General features: G+C 42.0%; 1 protein-coding gene across 1 annotated transcript; it reads right to left on the bottom strand.

Annotated features, from left to right (window-relative positions):
- Positions 1-5,311: 5,311 nt before the first annotated feature.
- On the bottom strand, positions 5,312-15,913 carry c1qtnf5 (C1q and TNF related 5). The gene is made up of 3 exons (XM_071520556.1): positions 15,729-15,913; positions 6,598-6,839; positions 5,312-6,508 (listed from the first exon to the last, which is right to left on the bottom strand). Exons 2-3 carry the CDS (start codon positions 6,827-6,829, stop codon positions 5,988-5,990), a joined length of 753 nt encoding a protein of 250 aa, XP_071376657.1. The 5' UTR covers positions 6,830-6,839; positions 15,729-15,913; the 3' UTR covers positions 5,312-5,987.
- Positions 15,914-17,995: the final 2,082 nt, after the last annotated feature.

Genomic DNA, 17,995 nt, shown 5'->3' with positions numbered 1-17,995 from the left:
AACCTAAAGACAGCACCAGACAAATTGTACTTAACCAGTGATTCTGCAGTGTGTGGTCAGTTATCATGCAATTTAGGCATACTTCTTTCACTGAAGGACATTTTAGCTATGTAACTATTATTCTTGAATGAGTAACTGTAATGTAAACTATTATTCATATCTGTAGAGCATGAACTTCCCTCTGGACGTGGCTGCTAACGTCCCGTCTAGTTCAGAAATTGCAGAACGCTGTTTAAATCTTACATTCCTATCATTGGTTTAGTTAAAATTGCATTTTTTTAAGCTTTGCCTTCTCTATTTTGACCAAATTTGGTTTTGCTTATGTGACCCTCCTTTCATGACGTCCTGCATACAGAGCTGATGAGGTTTTTTCAAATGTGGAGGATGATAATGCAGATTTTTACTGGTTACTGGAATGCAGTGAGAAATGTTACCAGAGGGGTTATACACATGAGATTACAAATTCCTTGCCACACAACGATAGAGCGCATTATAGTTATTTAAAGTTTTATGAATATAGGCTCTTTCTCACATCTGTGAGGAGAATGTGGGCCAGAGGGAATCCAGTGTGTGTGTGTGTGTGTGTGTGTGTGTGTGTGTGTGTGTGTGTATTTAGGGGTTGTAGGATGCAGGGTCAGGGGAGTGGGGCCCCTAATGGCCGTTTGGGACTACTTCCACCAGCATAGGACAATTCACTAGAGCTTTGTGGTTTGCAGCTTCTGAGCCTTCATTCCCATTCCCAATGTCCTCTCTAAAAATATCTCTATCTTTTGTCATCTGGTCAGATGAAAGAATGCAGTGGCTGACATAAATCAAGATTTTAATACTGAGGCTTTGTTGGTAGAAATAATTAGATTTACGTTTGATGTTATTAACAAATTTGTCTCTGAACATGAGTGAAAAGGCTTTGTTGAGTTCTTTACTCTTTTGTTGTTGGTTGATTCTCTCATTTGTCCATAATGAAGGCTTTTATATCACAAAGCAGTACTTTCATCACTCCCTATGTCCAAAGGGTCATCAGTGACACGACACAAGACATGGGATCGTACCATGCTGATAACTGAGAGGTGTTCATAGGTTTGTACTGAAAGACCGCAAAACCAAACGTCCCGTCAGAGAGATCAAAAGACAAATCCAGTGGTTGTTTATCGTCTGCTGACCCATGAGCACAGTCTCAGCAGTGTTTATGTGTTACTTGTAAATGAGGGTTGTGTTAACAGAGAAGAGGAAGTTTAATGTCAGGGGAAGAGCAGGGAAGAGTAAACGGAGAGGAGTTTTATACCCCGGGGATTCGACCTCTTCCTTCTGACCCCTGCAGTCCGGGCCTGCAGCAGTGTGGGAAAATGACAAACTCTAGCCCACCAGACTCTGCCTCACTCAGGCTCGCTTTTTCTGTTTCTGCTCCCTGTCTCCATCTTTATCTCTCTGACTCTGTCTCCTGATCGCTTTCTGTTTCTTGCTTTGTCTGTCACTCTGTCATTGTCACTGCTTTTTTTGTCTGTCACTCATCTTTTCTCTCTCAGTATTTGCCTGAATCTCTCCTTTTCTCTGTGCATACCTCTGTTTCTCTCTCATGGCGTCATAATGAGTAGGGAGGACGTCCTTCAACCAGAAGACCCAGGTTTAAGCCCCAATATCAGCAAACATCCTCTCTGCTGTCCAACATGGTGACTCTCTACCAGCTCCAGCAGTCAGAGTTGTGGTCAGTTCATGAATGAACTCATCAATTCCATTTACAGGAAACAGAATTGGAATTGAATTGGACTTTCCGGAAGTTGAATTTAATTCAGTGAAATTCCATATTTGTTTGTTTGTTTTTTTGATTACCACATATCTGAAATTACACGTAAAGTTATTTATTATATTATTATATTATTATATTATCAGTACTGAATATCAGAAAGTATTAAAGTTACCTTTCAGGTGGTATTTGATGCATAACATGTAATCGTAATACATACATTAAGATTAAATGTATTTGATTTATCAAGTCAAGACAAACTCTTTTTGAAGTGTAATTTCATGGAAGTTAATGGAATTCAATTGTTTCCTGTCATTCCAATTCATTTGCAATTCATGTTCCTTAGGGCTGGGTGACCAGCCCTAAGGAACATGAATTCTCTATTTGATTCATAAATAACCCCCACCCTGCCAGCAGTGCTGTTCCATATATAAGAAATCAAGTGACTGACCTGAAATAACACGCCTTAGCCTGCTGCCACGATACAGATACTATCACCGCAGTTTAAAAGGGATTCGAATTTAACAGAAAAGAGATTAGATAAAAGCTGGAGATGGAGAAGAGACAAGAAAGGAAGAAAGAGAGAGGAAACTTAGATAAAAAAAAAAAAGGCGTCAGGGTGTGAAGGCGATAAACATCACTAGGTTGACAGCAAGGTGGAGAGATAAAGAGGAAGACGGAGGAAGCGCATTACACTTGGCCTCCACCCAACACTGACTCAACAGCAATTAAGAGGTTTGCTGTAATTAATCCAGATAATCCTGATAGCCTTGAATAAAGCAGCATGTGATTTGCAGGGTTGCAGGCAGATTAAAGCGAGTGACTCTTGAAGTAGGAAGCTGCGTAATAGCCATCAGGTCAGATGTCAGCATGTTAAGAGCCCTCTGGTATTTGAGCTTTCACCTTAAGACCGACGGAAAAATGTTATGTCAATGTGCCACTGTTCCTGCACAAGATGAAGTATAATCTCTGGAATGTGGTGGACGTGCCTCTGCTGTCAAACTGAACCACTGGTGATAGGGAGACCTATGCAAGATCGTAAAGATACCAACAAATAAGATAATTTAAGTTGAAATACAGTACATTCTTGTCGATTATGGGCTACTAGTAAATCATGGAGTGCTGTATAAACACACTGGATAAGAGAAGAAATCAGGCAAAGGTCCAAATCCAGAATAGTCCCCAGAGTGTCTCGGCTCTTAAACAAGGCCTTGTGGACGTGACTGAACCTCAGTTGTCATCTGCAGAGTCAGACCCTCTCTCACACCTACATGTTTGGATCATTCATAGCTGATCTACAGAGAGTTCAAATCTGCAAGAAGCAGTCTTCACAGATGTTCAGAGTAGGACTGCTAACGTTGCACCAGTTTTCACATATTTATAATGAAGAGGGGAGAGCATGGGGTGGATCCGTGAGTGCGGGTTTCTTTATTGAACTGTCTGTCTCTGTGGGGCTTCGCAAATGAGGTTCATACAGGCCAAGTGCAGTTGGAGATGCAGAATGGATAATTTTATCGACTTCAATAGCCTATATTTCCATTTTCTGAAAAGAGTACCCTCTGTTAAACATTCAATATCTCTGAAACATAGAGGATTTAGTCTGTAAAAGTGTTATTATTTTGTCAACAAAGAACTTGAAATCCTATCTTTAAAAAGAATCACATAATTTGCTTTAATTCTGAGCTATTTGGTAATATTTTAAGAGTGGGTGTCACTTTTCAAATGGTGGATAATCTTGTTTTGAAATAAAAACACTGAATTTCTTCCTCTAGCCTAGGAGCAATTATCTATCAGAGAAGTGAAGAGCAATCAAAGCGAGGATCTGGTCGATAAATATTTATGTGCCTGTGTGCTGTGATGAGAAGAAGCCGCTGGAGCAGGAGTGTAATGAATGAAATCCTGATGGACTGTACGTTCATGTCTCTGGCATTCATTTTAACATCCAGCCATTGTTGTACCCATCATAAAAGAGTCCTCAGAACTGTGCGACTGTTGATACAGCTGCCTGAAATGACTCATCCTGCCCAGATAATCTGAGCCACAAATTGCACCCCTGGAGTATGATACTTTACACTCGCCTCTGCAGATGTTCCTGTCTACCACAGATAGAGGATTAGGGGTTGGATGAATGAGGCATAGCTGCTGAAGAGTGATGCAATACTGCCCTCTAGTGGACAAAGCAGTACCTCCAATAGTGAACGATTTCTGATTCAGATGCCAGATGAATACTTGGTAATGCCAAATCACTGGGACCGAGAAAAACATACCTCGTACCAGGATATTCCTTACGACTCCTTTTCTTAAACAGTATGATTTTGATTTTGTCTTGACATTACGTTACGGTTTCAATAGAGTCAGACAACACTTGCATCTTTCTTTTATTTAAAACATACCCACTTATACTGTACCTACACCACCAGTCAAAAGTTTGGACACATTCTTCTTAATTTTTTGCTATTTTTCACATTTTAGATTAATAGTAAGTAGCAGTAGTAGACATCAGAACTATGAAATAACACAAATGGAATCATGCAGTCACCAAACAAATCAAAATTATCTTATATTTTAGATTCTTTAAAGTGGCCTCCTTTTGCCTTGATGGAAAGGCAAAGGCTTTGGAAAGAAATTCATACATAGGCATCAACAAATTTCAAGCATTTAAGCATAAGCCTTTGGTACATTCAATCAGGTGTGTCCAGACTTTTGACTGGTAGTGTATGTATGTACGCACCCTTTTCTATCATGTTGTCCCCCGTATCTTAACTGCACCCTATCTGCATCAAGATATTAAGCCAGATGTCAAACTCTTGCCTCACTCTCCTTCACTCAGACAGACACACACCCACCAATGGGAGCTGCGTATGTCAGGCAGTGATGTCACTGTCTGCTCAGTCACTGGCTTCTAGCAGTCAGAGAAAGATTTACAGGCCGTGAACTAATGGAAATGACTGATTGATGCCAGGGGAAGATTGATTAACTCCTCCACTCCTCTCATCTACCCCAGAGGGAAAAGTTAAAAGTATATTTTAGAGCATTATCATGTGTAGGAGTTTCACAGTAATGGGAAAAACAAATTTTCCTCAAGGCTGAGCTGGTGTATTTAACAGTCATAGAAAGTGTTCTTGTTGTTGTGATCTTGGCTGTGTTTACCCTGGTAAATAAATAATAATGTCTCAAAAGAAATGTCACAACAGTGGGAGAGACTCGGCTCAGTGAATTGGGGAAATTATACACGTTGTTGTTGTTTTAACCTATCATCAGTGACGAGGAGAAGGAGACGAGGCACATTAACCATCTCAGACTGTTGAAATGCAGCTTGTGAGTCTGTCAAGGTACTTACAGCGTTTGGTGAAATCATTAGGCAGAGGTAAACAGCGTGACTTCAGTGGAAAATGATTTTTTTTCCAGCCTTTTCCATTTTGGTATTTACTTTGGTAGTACACTGGCTGTGAGAAGTATAACTAGAGGGTTGGATATCAGGTTTTATTGATAAAATTACCATCGGTTTCTGTTCCGGAAGGGGAGGAGCACAGAGTTGATCAAAATGGTGAACGTCTATGTAATAAAACAGATGTGAGCACAGACAGGCAAGTTACGGGAAACTGACACAACAGTCCTGTTTGTGGGTTGAGGTTGAAGATGTAGAACTGGCTTACAACAGTTTGACACATGAGCAAAACTGGTTTGATCTCAACACATTAGTTAATATGTTGTATGGAGGGCTATTGTGGCCAAAAATATTATCTCAGGCATGTTTCTGTTAAAAACTAAGACTAGTTTTTTTTTTTCTATAAAGATTTATTCATTTTACACTTTAGTTGTGCGGAAATCAATGGGAAACAAAGTGCAGCATACCCTTGATAACAGCATAAAAGCCATTTGAATATTTATGGCCTGTAGTTGGCTAGAGGCCATTGTCACAACATCTGTTAAAAGAGTTAACTGTCACAGCAGTCAAAGGGCTATAACTGAAGCACAGATACTGAATAAAGCTGCAATGCTCAGTATGTATACCTGTTCACACTTCATCAGTATGGTATGTGCCATTCAAGTAACATTGTCTGGTATGTGCCTTACGTATTATACAACTGCAGATGTCAGAACCCAGAGCCACATCATAACCTATTCACTTGTCTTTATCCAGAAAGCAAACTTCTCAATTAGATCAAAACCAAAACGAGGCTAAACATAGGTTGTGGTTCATTTTCCAAAGTTGGGTATTATTAGGTTTTGTCCATAAGAGAGATTATGCAAACACAGCAGAGTTTTTCCAGTCTGAGTACACCAGGAAGCCGGTGAAGGTGCTGTCTGTCTTGCTGCTGGAGTAAAGTCCATTATACTCTCCCAGAGCCATCTGGACCCACACCTGGTCACCAGGGACGAGGTGGAGCAGCGAGCCGCCTGACAGAGATGCCGGTTTGGGCCAGTTACCATAGAACTGAAAGTAGGACGCCACCGTGTGGCCGTTTTTCATCAGGTCAAACTGCAGGCTGGCCCGGTAGACCGTAGCGTGGACGGCAAAGTAGTAGACTCCAGGGACCTTGCAGATGAAGCGTCCTGTCTCTGCGTTGTAGTCTCCCTGTTCATTGAGCATGATCTGATCGAAGCGGACAGCGTCTCCCACTGCGGCGGGTGTGGTGCGAGATTCAGACATCTTTGCACTGAAGGCTGATTTGGGGGCGACTGCGCACTCTCCTGGCTGCCCCCTCTCCCCCTTCTCTCCTGGGTCACCTCGGTCCCCGGTCAGGCCCCGCAGGCCTGTCTCACCTGGAGGAGAGGTGGAGCACAGACATGAGCGTGTAACCTTTATCGTCAAACACACAGAGAGAGACACACACTCAAATGAAATAGAGCACCTTCGTATCCCCTGTCCCCCTTCTCTCCCTTCTCCCCTGCAGCAGCATCTCTCCCGTCCCGCCCGTCTCTCCCTGGCTGACCAGGACTGCCATGAACCCCAGGGGAGCCCGGGATACCAGGGTGTCCTGTGCACAGACTGGGAGGGATCTTGTTGTCCTCTAATTGGTTGGAAAAATTGATGTGTAGAACAAGGAGGAAGTGCAACAGGGGCAACAACCTGAGCGATGTCATTGCAATGTCACTGTTGAGAGAAAAAAAAGAAAATGATAAACATACATAAAGAATTCGGACTTGGGAAGATGTATGTGGAAACATTTAAGGTTTGCAGACATGGACACAAGTCTGTAGAGGATTAACAACATTACATGTCATGGGATTACAGTGATCTGATTACAAAAACTTGGTAACTGCACTATTAATGTCACTAAAAAAACATACTAATCAGATTACAGATACTTACTCAGAGGCACATTTGAAGGGAAAAAAGTAATTTTCACTGAGAAATAGTACATAAACGATATTGAAAATATCTTGAAATAACTGTATATATATACCATACATATATACCATATATACCATGATAATTGAGGGTCCCATATTATTCAGTTTTCATGATTTTGTTGTCAAATATATTGCGGCTCAGGGTAGGAATAATGTTCTTCATGATGTTTTGCCAATAAATGTAGTTTAGTTAAAAGGGTACTTGGAGAATTAATTTCAAGATGAAGTCCTCACACTGATTGGCCGACAGCAGCAGCTACTCTAATTCAAATTAGCTAAACCTGCTGAGTGGAGCCTTTCCAGTTGAAATGCTGCAAATTGGCCTGATTGGAAAGATTTGAGCAATTTTCTAGTGAGGAAAGTAAATCAAGACCAAGTCCATTTGTGAGGCATTGACAGGAGTTAGTCTGCCTGGGAAAATGCAATAATTTTAAATGTAACCACTCAAACAAAATCTAAATTTAACGTCTCCAGTAAACATCTTTGCTCATATTTGTATAAATCGAGGAACATTTGAATTCCTCTAATAAAGCCACTTTAAGTGTTTCAAATTACATTTGTCATTTAAACTGCATTCTTTGCTCTTTACAGTGTGGAGGCACAGTGATGTAAAAGTAACAGAAAAACCCATATTACATTGCTGAGTTGTAATTTAATAGATTTCAGTGCTGGTGAAAACTGTAAGGAAGTAATCAGTAATCTGTAACAGATTGCATTTTGAAAATGGCCTTCTCAACTCGTGGAAACGCACAGATGAAATATAATAACTTTATAAAAGGATTTCAAACATTGCTAAGCAGAGGATTCTTTGTCAAGATCAGACTGTAATAGGTTTATAAAAAGATTGTGTTTATTAACACAGGTGCTGTTTGTCCATTGGTGCCAAGCCTGTGATTCAGCCTGTTCAAAGCTTGGGTCAGAAGTCATGATACTAAGAACAGCATGCTCTGTTTCAGGGAAAGGATTTGGAAGGAAAGGAGAGAGAAAAGAAACATTTACCAGAAATGGTAGGAATTTGGTATGAATGGTAGGAGAGCAACCCACAGAGACACAAAAAGAGAAGCACAGTTTTTTATATGTGAATCCAAGCTCATTTAACTTTACAGGACAATTTACATCGGCAAAAGTTTGATCAAAATGCCCTTTTTGATTTAATAACTCATAATGAAAACAAAATAATGTATTGACTCCTATTATGCAACATACCCTTTTAAAGCTCTGAGTGCAAAGCTCAATAAGGTATCAAAAACAAATCAAAAATGGTCAATGGTCAAAAAAAATTGTCAAAAAAAATCACAATGTGCCTGTTTTTCCACTTGGCTAATAATAAAATCTTCTTCTGCTGATCTATTCAGGCGGATAATAATAACAGTAGTTCTTCAACTAATCCTTAGTCATTTCTGATTCCAACACAAAACATTAGTAGCCTAACTCTCAGTTTCTAAACAGATGTTTCACATAAAAAGTTAATGAGATGCTGAATACCAGACAGCCAACTCAGAAACTACTACTCACACCTTACAGTTCATATTTAAACCTCTCTCTCTCTCTCTCTCTCTCTCTCTCTCTCTCTCTCTCTCAAAAAAGAAAAAAAAACTCAACCCTTCCCCAAACTGCTGAGACAAGGCTGCATGTAGAATAGAATAGAATAGAACAGAATACAGTAGAGTCGAATACAGTAGAGTCGAATACAGTAGACGAATAGAAGAAAATAGAATAGAATAGAATAGAATAGAATAGAGTAGAGTAGAGTAGAGTAGAGTAGAGTCGAATAGAATAGAATAGAATAGAATAGAATAGAATAGAATAGAGTAGAGTAGAATACAATAGAATAGAGAAGAGTAGAGTAGAATAGAGTAGAGTAGAGTAGAATAGAGTAGAGTAGAGAGGAGTAGAGTAGAGTAGAGTAGAATACAATAGAATAGAATAGAATACAATAGAATAGAATAGAGTAGAAAAGTAGAATAGAGTAGAGTAGAGTAGAGTAGAGTAGAATAGAATAGAATAGAGTATAGTCCATGGGCCAGACCAGATTTCGGTACCACTCAAGGTGGCAAAATCTAGTTAAAAATTTTGAAAAGGTACATGTCCATAGATGATATTTTGGTATGATAACCATTGCTGAATGGTAGCTTTGTCACAGTAATCAGCTCATGAAGTTAACCACCCCCTACAATAAATTGGATTGTAGGCGCTGATGCATATCCTATTTTAGGCTCATTTTCAGGATCTTTAGTCAGGTTTTATGAGAATATGTTTGATATCATTTTAAAGGGTAGCTTCTTAGCTTTCATTCAAGCCCACTTGTGAGTCTGTCTGACAAATAAAGAGGTCACATGGGCTCTTCAAAGTGTCAGTGACATTCATTTTTCCACAATTTTCGCCTAAACTATAGTCTTTATTTGAGCACTGTGACATCTAGGAACATCACAGACACAAACATCAAAAACTGGAATACTCACAGGACTGTAAGGATTCAGAAAAGATATAATCTACCCATACTATCCCATCGTGAGGGGTGATTTTGGGTCTTAAAGTAGAAGAATGACTTCTCGAGGGAAATCTTATGTTCTTGATTGTGAGTAGTATTGTGAATTGTGAATGATTGTATTGTGAACTGGCCATAGCACATAGGCCTTCTATTTAATGACACATACTACTCTTCAGACAATTCCCTAAAGAATTTCAATATTCAATAATTTACTGCCATTTCACCAAGAGGTTGCTAGGAATTTGTTTTAATGTGCCCAGGACTAGTGATTCTCAACCTTTTTTATATCAAGGACCCCTAATTTAGTCCACATTAGAGCCATGGACCCCCATTTGATGAGATTTTGCCTCTTGGACCCAAAGCTGAGAAGATTTTAATTGCTAGATATGATTTTTTGTCCAGAATTCCATGACTATAATGCAGGTAGAGAGATAACAGTGAAACTATGATCAAAACAGTCATTCTCCTACATTCTCTAATTGTGTTAACTTCTTGTAAATTAAATAATGGTGAAGTTTAATTCACAACAATTCATCAGTTTGCTGAGGACCCCCTGGGACCCCCTCAAGGACCCCTGGTGGTCCCCGGACCCCACTCAGAGAACCACTGCCCTGGACAAGACATACACTAAACAACCCTGTTCTATTTCACACAGGCTTCGCCCTCTAACGGGGCTTTATTGGCTCAACCACTCATCTAGTCACCTCAGCGCACTGAAAATATGCACACATACGCTCAGCCAATCAGGATGAGCCTAGTCAACTCTGCGAGGCCTCACCCTATATAAGGCGAGCAGCTCATTACTCAGCATCCACTTTTCATCAGTACTCTGACGAACAACGTTGCCTTGGATGCCATTGATTGATAAAATACTGTCCAACATGCCCCAGTCTGGTCGCTGCTGTGGAATGCTTCGATTGCCTTGGCCTGAACAAGCTGCAGATGGGGTAGCTGACCTGGCGGAGTGCATTGACTGGTGGGCTCTGTCTTTTGTGCGGTGCCAGCAATAATGGAAGCACTTCCAGTGCTACCAGTGTTCTCCCGAGATCCAGCTCCGCTGCACCGACGGTGAGGCAGAATGTGGTGGCGGCTCTGCCAATCCCTGCCCCTCTGCCCCGGTCACAGATCCACTAGCATTGGCTTGCCCCCACCCGGATATGGTGGATGAACCCATCCCACAGACACGGCCGATACAAGGCCGATTTTTGGCGCCCCCATGCTGGATGAAACTTGGAAGTGTGTGGAGGCATCGTGGCTTCTGTCTCCAGCTTCTCCGACTACACCAGAGTGAAAAGGAAATAGGACGTTTTGCGTCATGGCATCCTCCACTGGACGACATGCTGGCTGCCCACTTTTCACCTGGTTCTGCTGGCTGGTCGGGAAGCAGGAAGCCTGCTCCCCCTGCTAAAATTTTCTACCTGGCAGGCCCAGTCGGCAACGGCAGCAAACAACCTGTTGGGTGTGTTCCTGTCGCAGCTACCAACAAGCAAGACCACAAGAGTTGTATCTGGTGTCCCGCTTACTGGGACAGATGAACAACCTCACCAGACTGATGGCAAAGAGGGCCGAGGTTGTATATAAAAGCTTTATAGCCTCCATTCCACAGCTTGCCACCCAACCCCTGACAGAGTTTTATCACAAATAGCGGAGCCACTTTGTTTTGACAGAATGGATGGACAGGATGCTTAGATTGGGTTATGCACTCCAGTTTCGTAGCATCCCACCTCGTTCACAGGAATGAGAGAGTCTGTCATGACCTTGCCAGAGGACGTGGACACCCTGTTCAGGGAAGTCCAGGAACTGTTACAGAAAGACGCTATTCCTGTAGTTCCTCAGCAGGACAGGAAAGTGGTCTGTACTCTGGATCTCCGCTCACTCAACGTGTACATCACACAGAGGACATTCCGAATTCCGAATGTGCACAGCAGACTACCATTGGCTATTCCCTAGTCCCCCGTATCTTTTCCACTTGTGTGGATACAGCACTTCAATCGCTGTGCCGTCGGGAATACGGGTCTCTTTATATCTAGATGACCTAATCCTCATGGCCTGGTCCAAAGAATGGGCCATGTCTCACATGATCCAATTGGTGCAGGACCCTAGGACATTAGGCTTTGCGGTCAACTGGAAGAACAGCGTACCTCAACCGTGCCAGCAGACGCTGTTTTTGGGCCTGCAGCTTGACTCGTCCATCCTGAGAGCTTGTCTGTCAGAACTCAGACAGACAGCTATTGCGGAGTCAGTTCAATGGTGCAGCATGACTGTAATGCACCTTCTTGGTCTCTTCTCAGCAGCTCACCATTTGGTTCCAATGGTGCTGCACATGAGATGCCTGTAGAGGTGGTTTGCCAGACTGAGTTCGGACCCACGATGGCACAAACAACACCTGGTGACCATACCCCGAATAGCCAGAAGCGACCTGGACTACTGGCTACAAGGCAAGAAAATGCAGGAAATGGTGTGGGGACATTGATCCATTGACTAGCTCAATTGGTCTCTTTCCTCCAGCTCCTGCTGAAGAGACTGGCGCTTTCTACCATTAAGGTTTATGCGTCAGCGATGAGGGGCTTGGAGAGAGGTCGGTTTTTGGCCACCCTCTCCTGAAACGTTAGGAGGGGGCTAGGAGGAAACACCCGGTGATGCATTCCGCTGCCCCCCAGTTGGAGTTGCCCGTGGTCCTCGAGGTCCTTTCAAGCCCACTGGGCAGACCTCTGATAAGTTGTTGTCAGTCAAGGTCACGTTGCTGCTTGCTTTGACTTCGGCTAAGAGGGTGTGGGATTTGTGTGCTCTTTTGGTCCACCCCAGCTGTATGCTGATACTTGGATACCTGAGTGGCGCCACAGACTCAGAGAATCCATCCTTGTGCCTAAGAACATTAGGAGTAAATTTAGGTCTCGGATGATTCAGCTGGATGCATTTTATCCCACTTCTCATGAAGGGGAGAGGATGGAGAGGTTGCATTGCTTATGTCCAGTAAATGCATTGGCATGTTATGTGGAATGTGCAGGTGCACACAACAGTTGTTTGTGTGCTATGCACACAGGGTGGCTGGCAAGCCCCTGTGAAAATAGGGGCTGGCCCATTGGCTCTGCAACGGCATTTCTCAGGCGTATGTGTTGGAGGGAGCCTCCCACAGCCACACGTTGTATAAGGAGTGTGGCTGTGGTTGACACCCTGTCCATTTATCAGATTTTATCTGTTGGATGTGTCTGGGTCTCTCAGGGTCAGTGTTCAGGACAAGGAACTGGAACCCAAGACCTGTGAGTGAGAGACCTGTTGTGCTGAAGTCTTAACATACTGGGGCACTGTTGAGACCATCCCCGAGTCGCCGGACGTAGGAGTGCTAACACATAGGAGTGTAGTGTTGGTCCGCCCCCCCTGGCTGACCAAGGTGTTTACAGTCAATTCAGGCTGGTGATACAGTATGTTGTTAACGTGTTGGTGCAGGGAAGGGATTGAAGTCATCAGACTTAGTCCCCTAAGCCAATAGAGCTCTGAATCTTAAAATTGTTTGGGAAATTGTCTGAAGAGTAGTCTGTAGCATTATAAGTAGAAGGCCTGAGGCATGTGCTATGGCCAGTTCACAATACAATGACAACTCCATCACATTACTCATTTTCAGTGCGCTGAGGTGACTAGATGAGTGGTTGAGCAAATAAAGCCCCGTTAGAGGGTGAAGCCTGTGTGAAATAGAACAGGGTTGTTTAGTGTATGTCTTGTCCAAAGCAGTGGTTCTCCGAGTGGGGTCCGGGGACCACCAGGTGTCCTTGAGGGGGTTCCAAAAAATCATATCTAGCAATTAAAATCTTCTCAGCTTTGGGTCCGAGAGACAAAAGGTTGAGAATCACTAGTCCTGGGCACATTAAAACAAATTCCTAGCAACCTCTTGGTGAAATGGCAGTAAATTATTGAACATTGAAATTCTTTAGGGAATTGTCTGAAGAGTAGTATGTGTCATTAAATAGAAGGCCTATGTGCTATGGCCAGTTCACAATACAATCATTCACAATTCACAATATTACTCACAATCAAGAACATAAGATTTCCCTCGAGAAGTCATTCTTCTACTTTAAGACCCAAAATCACCCCTCACGATGGGATAGTATGGGTAGATTATATCTTTTCTGAATCCTTACAGTCCTGTGAGTATTCCAGTTTTTGATGTTTGTGTCTGTGATGTTCCTAGATGTCACAGTGCTCAAATAAAGACTATAGTTTAGGCGAAAATTGTGGAAAAATGAATGTCACTGACACTTTGAAGAGCCCATGTGACCTCTTTATTTGTCAGACAGACTCACAAGTGGGCTTGAATGAAAGCTAAGAAGCTACCCTTTAAAATGATATCAAACATATTCTCATAAAACCTGACTAAAGGTCCTGAAAATGAGCCTAAATTAAGATATGTATCAGCGCCTACAATCCAATTTATTGTAGGGGGTGGTTAACTTCATGAGCTGATTACTGTGACAAAGCTACCATTCAGCAATGGTTATCATACCAAAATATCATCTATGGACATGTACCTTTTCAAAATTTTTAACTAGATTTTGCCACCTTGAGTGGTACCGACAAGTGAAATTTTGGGCTTTGGCCCATGGACTAGTAGAGCAGAATAGAGTAGAGTAGAATAGAGCAGAAGAGTAGAGTCGAGTAGAATAGAATATATTAGAACAGAATAGAGTAGAGTAGATCAGATTAGAATAGAATAGAATAGAACAGAATCAACCTCAGAGGAGCCTTCTTGGACAGTAGGAGAGTTATAAAAATATAAAACAAAGTAAAACAAAACACCCTGTGTAGAATCAGTGAATTCCAAGTATATTGGTCCACTTTCATGCCTTGTCTTTTGGGTTTTGGCTGCAGCCAGGATTCAGTAGAGACTGTTAGAACAGACCAGACTGTTGGACAGCAGGTCGTCTGAAACACTGACCCTGTTGGCTGGCTGGCTGAGAACAGGACAAGCGTCACAGGACCATAAACTATCCTGACATGGACACCGGGATGAACCGAGCAGGAAGTTACAGCTTTAACACTGTGAATTCCACGTTTCACTGTAATGGCTACCTGCGTGTGAACTGAGACTTTTATGGCTCTGTAATGCAGACCAGCCAGTTGTGACGTGTGACATTTACAAGGAAAATCGACTTGTCATTGAGGCTGACAGATGGACACAAAGTGTGTCTTCAAGAGTTTCTGTCATCTATCTGAAGCTTTCCTAATAGGAACTGAGGAGACTACATCCAGAGAGAGAGAGAGAGAGAGAGAGGGACAGAGATGCGTGTCAGCATTCCAGGCAGACAAGAGGACAAATAGTGGAGAGTCTGAGCAGCTGTCTGCCACCACTCCTTAGTAGCCCTTGGTTGATTAGAAACATGCATGTTTTCAATAACAGCAGAAAAGCAGAATCCTCTGTTTACGGAGCGTTCATTTCTGAACTGCAGTGTGTACTGAACAACTGCATGCACATGTTTGACAGTTTGTTTATCCAGTCATTAGAGCTTTGTCTTTGTCTAAGAAGAGGCCATGCTATATGAGTAACACTGAGGCAGTGTAGTTAGCCAATTTAGCCCTTCATTTTGTATTTGTTCCTTGTAGATTACTATATTATCTGTCACTAGGCCATTATTAAAAGAAATGTTCATATATAATGAGTAAACAGGTGGTCACACATTCAAGGTCTCCCGGTGTTAGGCTGACCCTTGCTGAAGGCAATATTTCCCATTTAATTTAATCCTATATTGCTGAATGACGCCCATGACCTTACCTTCCCTTTATTATCAACCTCAAAGTCTCAAACAGGCATGCCCACGCTGTAAACAAGGCTGCACCTCATGTTAGTTCAGTTCTTATTGCCTTATGTTGAAAGAAAAAAAGTGCAGATCGGTCACCTTTTCTTTCACAAGCTCTAATTCTTTTCTGTTCTCAGCACAAAATGCTCTAACCAATTAGACACATGTCAGTCCAGCACCTAGACATGTGCAGTGTTATCAGTCTACCTTATCTATGATTCCAGAAATAGTAGTTTTAGAAGAAATAGTAGATAGTATAATAGCAAATAGTAGAAAAAGTAGTTTTAGCATCTCTGAGCTTTGATTCACAAAGTTTCAGTTCAAGGAGAGAATCAAAAAAGTAACTCACCAGACGATGTAGCGAAGTCCCCGGGAGCTGCTGCTGCTGATGTCTGTGTCGAAGAGTGAAAGTGAAAAGCTGTGCCTCCCCACCAGAGAGTCTGGCTGGGAAAAACTGAGAGGCTTGGCTCTCCAAAAGGAAATGGTAAAGAAATCCAATTAGAAATTGGGGAGGGTGGGAGAGGAGGTGCTGAGGGTGGAGGAGAGGGAACAGGGAGGACACAGAGGAAAATATTTGATGTTCGTCCAGCACAAATAAAGGAGGCGAAACGTCTAGTAACCAAAACAAAAAGCAACGTGACAGAATTGATACAAAAAGGAGAGATTTCTGGGGGATGAGAAAAAGTTAAGAGGGGGATGATGAATTGAAGAATGTTTGGGAGATTACATAAGAGTGGGTGGGAATTATCCAAGTCATAACCACAGAAAGTTCAGAAGGCTGTGGTCAGAAATAATGTTACCACAATGCACTGGGGGCTAAAGACTGGCTGTCCTTTTCCTTCTCACACAAAGGCAGTATTGCATAAACACAGACAGACAGGCAGACCAGCAACAGACAGGTAGAGACGCTACGCACACATATAACAAATACAGGCACAGACACAGACTGACAGAGAGAGAAAGACACACACACACACACACATATTCTTCTCTCTACTGAATCTCTCTTCCACGTAGGAGACTGTGCTGTTATTTGCTTCCAAGTTGAAGCAATTTGATCTATCTAGATAGCAACTTTATGCTATTATACTGTAAGTCTCGCACTCAGACATGAATCTCTGACAGTAATCCTTTTCTCCTTGTGTGGCAGTGTTGAGCTGATAAAGCGAGAGGTCTAAATATGTTTTTGGCAAGGAATCCAAAATCAAGCCAGTAAAATTTCACAGCTTCCTTGGACTCCTGATGAAAACATGTTGTTGGTTTTTATCATGCAGTGACCCCTAAAGGAACGGGCCTGTGCCAAAACTTTGGTCAGTAAGGAACACTATGGTAGGTGAATGTGACATGGTCTATCTAGTCTAAAACAGTGCAAGTTAAAAAAAAGAAGAGCAGGATAAAAATCTGAGATCATGCTGCTTCCTGACAGTTTGCCTGCTATATAGTAAATAATTTGGTGGATTAATTAATTGATGGTAGATGAATTCAGGCTTGGTGTCTACCTCTCTTTACACTTCATCAGAAAGTGTCACTTATCAAGACAATCAGTGTGATAGGACACACACCACACCTACACTTTACAAATTAAGAATACTGCTGCAACCTGCATAATCACACAAAGAACAAAGAATGAAACTGCCAAGACTGTACACATGGGTCCGCTTAATGGTTTCACCACTAAAACGCTGGTTTTATGGGAACATGATGACCGAGTGGGGGGCGCCAACGGCTCTTTGAAACAAGACCTTGACTTTCCTTTAAATTCAAGTCATCAGGCCGTTATGCTGTTGTGTGAAGGGACTTCACAAGGCTCCTGTGGAGGCAGCGAGCTGTAACTGAAACGAGCTTGAGCAGGAGTTAAAACATGTTTTCAATTAGCATCACAGGACTCAGCACATTCTGGGTCTGGTGCAATAATTTCCTGTTAGAATCCACAAACTACTTCTGAAGAATTTACTGTAAATTTGGGCCATTTGGCAATCAAGCAATCTCAGCACATGATTAATGGATAGTGTTGTTGAGGCTGGGATGGGTTAGCTAAACTAAAAAGCAAGGCACTATAGTTTTAGTACAGGGTCAAACTTAGTCTGAGTCTCAGAAAGAGAGTCCTAAATTTTACTGTAAAACCAAAGACGTTGTGTGAGGATAATGTCTTTAACTGACATAACATTGTGGGGACAAAACTTGGGCTTCTTAACAAGATTTATAGAAGATGTTATGATCATCTTTTTCTATTGACAGTCAATGGAGCATGGAATTTAATTTATGACACCACACTAACGTACAAATAAGTAAAAATGAATAAGAGAAGATGGAAAATGTGACTGGAAGTAGCCAGTATGGTTTTCTGGGCACAAGGACGTATTTTCTCAGTTGTAACTAGCAGCACTTCCTCAATTATAAAGCCGCTTTAGCTGTAAGGTCGGACGGAGATTGTTCCACAAACTCCCACTGATACTTAATGGAGCAGCTCCAGGCTCCAAATCAGCATGACATCATACATTAGTCACTCTGGCCACTAATTTTGATAATAATTTAAAGGACTGGATATGCTAGGCCACGGGACAAATAAGTTAATTCTTAAACGAAGTGTCATTCCACTTAAGTGTCATTATGCTT

This window comes from Centroberyx affinis, unplaced genomic scaffold (genome assembly GCF_046629955.1).
Source record: "Centroberyx affinis isolate AG114_WGS23_722 - 3 ecotype Tasmania unplaced genomic scaffold, CSIRO-AGI_Caff_v1 ptg000807l_1, whole genome shotgun sequence".
NCBI classification, from domain to species: domain Eukaryota; kingdom Metazoa; phylum Chordata; class Actinopteri; order Beryciformes; family Berycidae; genus Centroberyx; species Centroberyx affinis.
The sequence above is the reverse complement of the archived record's forward strand: the minus strand, read 5'-3'. Positions and strand labels throughout refer to the sequence as shown.

Bases quoted from the DNA above. Each gene is read 5' to 3' on its own strand.
- c1qtnf5 (XM_071520556.1), bottom strand. From the start codon at position 6,829: ATGACATCGCTCAGGTTGTTGCCCCTGTTGCACTTCCTCCTTGTTCTA. The intron at 6,509-6,597 runs GTGCTCTATTTC...CCTCTCCTCCAG, and splicing joins GGGGGACAGGGGATACGAAG to GTGAGACAGGCCTGCGGGGC.